Here is an 8,112-nt window from a genome sequence, read left to right as displayed (position 1 = left end):
AACATCCACAATCCATAATTTATAATTCACATTAGATTACCAACATGCTAGAAATTAAACATTAGCAACATTAATTACCAACATTAGTAACATGCTAAAAATTAAACATTACCAACATTACCAACATGCTAGAAATTAAAAACAATGGCTTAAATTAAGATATAAAATAAGAGAAAATAAATGAAATGGATGTGTACGAACCTTGATGAAAGCTTGAAAATAAACAACAAATTTGCAAGCAATGAAGGGGGAAGGCAGCGGCGGACGGCAGCGCAAAGGGGGAAGGGCAAGCGGCGGTGCAGACGTGAAGAGGGGCGATGACAGGGGGGAGTGGCGGAGGCATAAAGGGAAGAAGGAAAATGGGTCGGCGGGTGTGAAGGGGGGCGGCGGAGGAAGGAGGTTAGGGTTTTTTGAGAGGAAGAGATAAAAAATTTTGGGGGAGTGAGGAAGAAGAAGGGGTCTGGTTTAAACCAAACCCCTCTCCCGACGCCGCCCGACAGTTAACACCCGGCGTCGGAACTCCCGACGGTCCTTTACTTCATCGGGAGAGACCGTCTCTCTTGATGACCTAATTCCCGACGCATTAAAATGGCGTCGGGAGTTCCTATTTTTCTTGTAGTGAATTGTATTATTCTTATTAATCTTACATCGAGACTTATGTGTATTTGATAATTATTTTTTTATATTTTAATGCATGTTATATAATTTTTATTTTATACATTAGATTATATTTAAACTATAAAATATGAAAAAATGTAAGAAAAAAATACCAGAAACGAGAAAGAATAAATAGTTATCAAACAAGTTTATGTTTTTATTTTGATTATTTGTATAATTTGGTCAATAGTAGTTTAGTTGTTAATATAGAATAATGAGTACTTAATGTTTTTAAGGGCTATAAATAGGTTGTACTGTAAGCTCTTGATCATCCTTTTGAATATTCTCTCGACATGGATGAACTTCATTCTTTAGCCATGTATTTAACCTAATACACTTTCAACTCCTCAGAATAGGAGAGAAGAGATGGAATGGATAATCATTTAAATTATTTTTTCTGATTTAAAAGATCACATAATTATTTAAAAACAATGAAAGAAATTAGGCTAAATTATACAAAAACCCCTAAATTTTATACTTTGTGTCAAGAACACTCTTAAACTTTTAAATTTTTTAAAAAACACTCTTAAATTTCCAAATTGAGTTAAAAAATATACCTACCGTTAGTTTTGGATAAAAACCGTTAGTATTTTGTGTTAAAATTACCCAAAATTTTCAAAAGTTTCAAAAATACCCTTAAACTTTAAAAAAGTTAAAAAATAATCTTCACTGCTATATGAACAGAAATTGTAAATACTGTCTTATTTCTCTATTTTTCATATTTTTCTCCCAATCTCTTCTATAGTAGTCTCTTGCTCCCCTTTTTGTTAATATTTATTTATAAAAAAAAAATAAGTAAATAAATAAAATGACACACTTCAGTTCAAGTATATGGACTATAATAGGAACAAAGAGAATAAAAGAAGCACCAAAGAGATTTTAGGACTTAAATGTTTTAACAAAATTGTACGATAGTAGATGAATGTTTGTTAATAGCCAAATACATTTTTTTTGTTTGACTATTTATCATTTTGATATGTTTTAAGGGGAGCTTTTGACTTTGAAATTTTGTGGGATTTTATGATTTAACTTAAAATTTTTTGTTGTTGAGAAAATTGGTATAGTTAAGAATTGGAAAATTAAGAGAAAAATAAAGTATTTATATGAAAAGAATGAGGATATATATATAATTTGTTTTAAAATTGGGTTTTTTGAACTTCAAACAAATTGATCATTATATTAACGGTATGAACATTCTTAATTTTTTTTTAATTTTAAAGTTATTTTTGTTACGAGGTAATAACAATTTTTGTTCATATACTAACGACGAAGACATTTTTGAACTTTTTAAAGTATTTTTTAAACTTTTGAAAGTTTATGGGCATTTTCGAAACAAAACTTTAACTAACTCCAGTTCCTTCGGAAATGGTAAGATCTTTGGCACAAGAAGGTTTCTATCCAAAACTAATGGCAAGAGCATTTTTGAACTCCTCTTGAAAGTTTAAGGATATTTTTGAAACATTCGAAAGTTTATAGGTATTTTTTATACAAAATATAAAATTCAGGGATATTTTTTTATAATTGAGTTAAAAAGTTACATTAAGAACCCATTTCTAAAAGAATTAAAAAAAAAAGATGGTTTAAAAATTCATGGACCAAAAATGTTACATTGTGAAAACTCATGGATCTAACCTAGCACATCTATTCTTCAAGATAGGGACTAAAAAGTAATTTTTTCATATTTTGAGTAATTTTCTAATATATACACACTTAATATTTAGAAAAATTATGTTAAATGACAAATATGTGTAGAAACTAGGAAGTAGTTGGTTTTCGTTGAGTGGCTTTCTTCTTTCTCCTACATTTCATCTTGTGCTCCAGTGAAAAACGAACACACCAAAATCCTCACACCTCAGAAAAGGCGGCGATTTCCAAGCTCCTCCTCGTTTCCTCCGCCCCTTTCTCCTTTCTCTTCCCCTTTTTATATATCTTCTCTTCTTTTTCCCTTTCATTTTCCCATCTATCTTTTCTCCTTTTTGCCATTTCCCCTTCTTCTTCTTCTTCTTCTTCTCCTCCTCCTCCTCCTCCTCCCACAATGTCCTTCTCTTCATCACTCAAAATCCTCCAACCCCTTCCTCTCAACTCCACCAGATCCAATGAAAAACCCCTTTTCTTTGATCCCTTTAGATCCTCCTCCAAGTTTCTTGGATCTCGATTCCGCATCCCTTCTCTATCTAAATCCAATACTCGCTCTCGATCTTCCCCTGCCGTTGCCGTTTCCGATGTTGTCAAGGAGAAGAAGCTCAAACCCAGTTCCAATTTGGTACTGTTTCTTCCATTTCTAGATTCTGAATTTGTTGCTTTGATTGTTTTTGTTATTGGGTTTTTAATGAATGTCCCGGAAATCATGGGGGAATTGGGTAGTGTAGCATGAAATTTCACTTTGTATGCCCGCATGGAATCATCTAGCTTTAACGATTTTGCTTTTGTTGGTTTTTGATTTGTTGATTTTGGTCTCCCTGTTGTTTTCGTTTGGAAATTTAGATGGTTTGAGATTTTACCATTATGAAATTGGAGGTTATTGTTTGTTCTTTTGCCCAACTAAGAATTAGCTTCGTTGAATTATTGGATTCGTGCAAAATTTTACTCTACTGGAAGCTTCTGTATGCATTGCTTTGCTACATGAACCATTTTGGTTTAAAAGTTCTTCCCCTTTTTTGGTTCCCTTTATTGTCTCCACACAGCTGATTACAAAAGAAGAGGGTTTGGTACTGTATGAGGACATGGTATTAGGCAGAGAGTTTGAGGATATGTGTGCACAGATGTATTACAGAGGCAAAATGTTTGGTTTTGTTCACCTTTACAATGGCCAAGAAGCTGTTTCAACCGGGTTCATCAAGCTTCTTACAAAGAGGGATACTGTAGTGAGCACTTATCGTGATCACGTTCATGCTCTCAGCAAGGGAGTTCCATCCCGTGAGGTCATGAGTGAGCTTTTTGGAAAGACCACTGGTTGCTGCCGTGGTCAAGGTGGCTCGATGCATATGTTCTCGAAAGAACATAATCTGATAGGTGGCTTCGCCTTCATTGGGGAAGGCATACCAGTGGCCACTGGTGCTGCATTTACATCTAAATACAAGAGAGAGGTTTTAAAAGAGGCAGACTGTGAAGACGTCACTCTGGCGTTTTTCGGGGATGGAACTTGCAACAATGGCCAGTTCTTTGAGTGTTTGAACATGGCTGCTTTGTGGAAATTGCCAATTGTATTTGTCGTGGAGAATAATCTTTGGGCAATTGGAATGTCACATTTGAGGGCTACTTCAGATCCTGAGATTTGGAAGAAGGGTCCTGCATTTGGAATGCCTGGCGTTCATGTTGATGGTATGGATGTTTTGAAGGTGAGGGAGGTTGCAAAAGAGGCAATTGGAAGAGCTAGGAGAGGAGAAGGACCAACTCTCGTGGAATGTGAAACCTATAGGTTTAGAGGACACTCACTGGCTGATCCAGATGAACTCCGTGACCCTGGTTAGTGCTCTTAAATTTATACCTACATTTGGTTCTGTCATTTCTAAATATGCATTTGCTTGGCCTTGTTGACATTTATTATTACGGCTAGCTAAAGATCCTTAATTCATTTCTCATAAATCATGATAGCTAATCTCTTAATCCGTACTCCATCATAGCATTTAAGGCTAAATCATTCAGGGTTGTAATGAGCTGCACCGCTATAAATTCACTCATTAGTTAACTTGAAAAAATTTCTCATTTGTTCATCATTTTTTACTGAACAAAGAGGGAAATAGGTTTTGTAGTTGATTTTGCCAGTGTTTAATCCAGAGTACACTGTCTGAGGCCAGATTGCATTGTTCATCTTCAAATGTCAGTCTACTGAATACAATTAATGGACTCATCTTGCAATGGTTACTATATAGATTCTAAGTGAACCAAACATCGTGGAAGTGGAAGTGTGGAAGTGACAGCTGATTCTTTCTTTTCTTCAAGTGGACATTGTAAAAGGAAGAAACCAGCCAAGCATGAAGGACATAACTACATTATTTGACTTTTACATGATTGCTCACAAGGAAAAACACTTGGAGCTCATGTGATATATATTTAGCAAATTAACATAATAATATGTAGATTTTTAATGTTCATCAGTTAAATGAGGTGTCTTTAGAGTTCATGGAGAAATTTGATTAGATGATAGAACTCAATGTCCCCATCAGGTTCTTCATTGTACTTTGCTTACTTACAGACTCAAATGTAGTAGTTTCTTATCAAAAAGCATAATAACTCTGGAAAGTACAAAGGATTAAGCATTCCTGATTTAACCGTGGCAGATGAGAAGGCCCGTTATGCTGCTAGAGATCCCATTGTAGCTTTGAAGAAGTACTTGCTGGAGAATAATCTAGCCAGTGAACAAGAGCTAAAGGGAATAAAAGATAAGATAGTTGAGGTGGTTGAGGATGCAGTTAGTTTTGCAGATGAAAGTCCCCTTCCAGCCAGAAGCCAGTTATTAGAGAATGTTTTTGCTGATCCTAAAGGCTTTGGAATTGGGCCTGATGGAAAGTACAGATGTGAGGATCCCAAGTTCACAGAAGGCACTGCACATGTCTAAACTTCACAAAGTTCGTTATCTATCAAAGTCTTTATTTATTTTAATTGGTTTTCTTCACTGTTTTCTGTTGGGTTATTTCTGATTATTTGTAATTGAAGGTTAAATTAGCTTTTTCTGAAGGAACCAGGAATTTCTTTCCTTTCTTCAGGTCGTCCTTTAGTTTTTCCCAATTTTGATTTAGTGTATGATACAAAACGCTCCTCTACTAATCTAGTTATGTGGCAGAAGGAAAGCATTGTAATGCTTTACATATTACGTTTTAATATTTATGATCGATGAACAGTTTAAAGCCTATTTTATTCTTGAACTTTTATACTTTTATGTTTCGTATTCTATTTTTATTCTATTTTGGTCTCTACTCAGAGCGTAAAAAGTTGGTCTCCTTTTTTATCAAAGTGAACTTAGTTTAGTGTATTGACATGCACTTTGATCTAACCTCCATCCTGTTGTAGCTATACCAAAAGAATTCTTTGCGGCTCAACTCCAACTTCTTAGACCAAACATGATAGTTGAAACATATCTATAATAATGATTGGATTTGGCTTCGAGGGAGATTTCTGGCCTTCGACAAATTTCTTGTTCGGCAAACAGAGTTGCTCAATCTCATGATGGCACTACAACTAGGTTTGTCTAATTTGAGAGCCTTTCATTTTTTAGATAAGATTTGAGAGCCTTTCAGCCCTTCCTCCTAGTTATAAGCCAAAAAATAATATATATTATAAAAATATTATTAATTATTTAATATAGGGTCTTTTTAGATATAAAAAAAATATTTAAAAGCATTTACACTTTATAGCAAAAGTTTTAAAAATACAAATCATTTTGGAACTGTTTATTATAAAGTATAAATATTTTTTAGATTTTTCTATTTATAAAAATTTCTTATTAATATGACTCCAAATGCATTTTGAAACGCTAACACATATTACATGCGACTTTAGATTTGTTTCCAATAAATATTTAATTATCAAACCAAATTAATAATTATTTAGGTCGGTTTGCACCTACTTCAACAAAATTTGTTTGATAAAAAAAAATCAAGTTTGTTATCAACTTAAGAAGCACAGGCACGGATACGGATACGATGCGGCGATACGTTAATTTCTAAAACACTAAGATACGGATATGTTGAAAATACGTATTATATATATATATATATATATATAATGTCTAATTAATTGCTATAATACACATTTTAAGTTAGATTATAATAGATTCAAGAAGAGAGTGAAAACTTGAAAAAAAAAATCCAATAACGTCTAGCGATTGTTGAGTGATTAGAGTAGACGATAGGAAAGAAGTAGAAGATGAAGATTGAATAATGAAGTTGAGGATGAAGGAGGTGTGAATCATGATTTAAATAGTGAGAGAGAAGGGAAGAATGAAGATTTGATTACGTTTCAGGTTTTTTTTTTAAAATTTTTTATGTTTTATCATTTTTAATTTATTTTATTTTGAATTGCTCAATTTAAGTGGACTTTTATGTTTGGAAGTAATTTTAAAATGGTTGAAATCACTTTTGTCATTTTCAAAATCACCGTGAAACATGTTTAATTCTTCAAAACTAATTTTGATGATATGAATATTACATTTAAAAGTGTAAAATTTAAAATTAAATTAATTTTGAGTAATTAAAATTGTGTTTTCGAATGATTTTAAAAATGAAAAAAGTGATTTTTGATGATTTTAAAATCACTCCTAAATATGCATTAAAATAAAATGGGTTGTAGGTTGGACTTTTTAAATGGTTGGGCTTAAATTTGAAACAAAAAATTGGCCCACGTATCCTCTTCACGTATCTAGAAGCAGATACGCGTATCTGAAAATTAAAAATAAAAATAAAAAAAATCAGATACTTCAAATCACGTATCAGACACATATCTGCCACGTATTTGGACGTATCCGTATCGTATCATTATTTGATACCGATTCTCTGCACAATTAGAAGTATCTGTGCTTCCTAGTTACCAACCATACCCACAAAATTTTCAAATGACCCAAATATTGGGCAAAAAATATTAAATGACCTAGTTTAATTACCAAAATATACTCGCGCGCATGCAGTAAAATATCTCGCTCTCGGTCACTCACGGTCTCACTCTCGTTGATGATCCATTTGAAACATCCATGGAACAATGGGTCATCTTCTTCCCTTCTTGCTCGTCTCACTCACGTTGGTTTCGCTCTCACCAGTTTCGCTCTTCCTTTCCTTACTCACAAAATCACTCTTCTCTCTTTCACTCTCGCTCTTGTTCACTGGAGTTAGTCACGTTAGAGCTACTCGTGTGAACTCATCCTGCCAAAGATAAAGAAGAAGATGCAATGGAAGAATAAAAGAGAGGGAGAAAGGAAGAGGAAAAAGAAAAAAAAAACAAAAGAAAAAACTCAACAACATGGGGAAGAAAAGAAAAAGGGAAAAAAATCAAGAAAACAAGGGCAATATTGTAACTTCACGTGATCATGACATCAGTAAAAGGTCATTTTACATTTTTCTTTTAAATTTGTGTCATTTGGCTTTTTTCTTTAAAATTTGGGTCATTTGGCATTTTTTCTCCAAAATCTGGGTCATTTATCATTTTTTACCTTTAAAATAGGGTTTTTAAGTAGTTTTTTTCCAAAATTTTGTGGTAAAATTTAGACTTTCAACTTATGCGATTAAAATTGGATATATAAAGGTCTCTTTGGTTGGTAATCCGAATTTTGTTTTATGTTTTCAGATTCAACATACATGTGTTCAACAATCAACTCGAATTCTGATTTTGAAAACTGATTCTATATTCATTGTTTCCTGATTTTGAATGTTAAAAGTTAAAATGTAGAATTATATTAAATAAAGACAAAAATATTTTAGAAATACAAGATGTCATGTTATAAACTCGATTCATTTTTAAAAAATT

The 8,112-nt window shown here is 33.0% G+C and overlaps 1 protein-coding gene across 1 annotated transcript; it reads left to right on the top strand.

The window, feature by feature from the left end:
- The first annotated feature begins 2,481 nt into the window (after nt 1-2,481).
- Nucleotides 2,482-5,509, top strand: LOC150032221 (pyruvate dehydrogenase E1 component subunit alpha-3, chloroplastic-like). Its single transcript, XM_090307725.1, has 3 exons — nt 2,482-2,920; nt 3,342-4,122; nt 4,938-5,509. The coding sequence occupies exons 1-3, from the start codon at nt 2,693-2,695 to the stop codon at nt 5,213-5,215; spliced, it is 1,287 nt and encodes a 428-aa protein (XP_090163851.1). The 5' UTR covers nt 2,482-2,692; the 3' UTR covers nt 5,216-5,509.
- Nucleotides 5,510-8,112: the final 2,603 nt, after the last annotated feature.

Source organism: Benincasa hispida, chromosome 12, assembly GCF_027475165.1.
Source record: "Benincasa hispida cultivar pf3 chromosome 12, pf3_genome.v1.1, whole genome shotgun sequence".
Lineage (NCBI taxonomy): Eukaryota > Viridiplantae > Streptophyta > Magnoliopsida > Cucurbitales > Cucurbitaceae > Benincasa > Benincasa hispida.
Note: the sequence above shows the minus strand (reverse complement) of the source record. Positions and strands in the feature narration are given on the sequence as shown.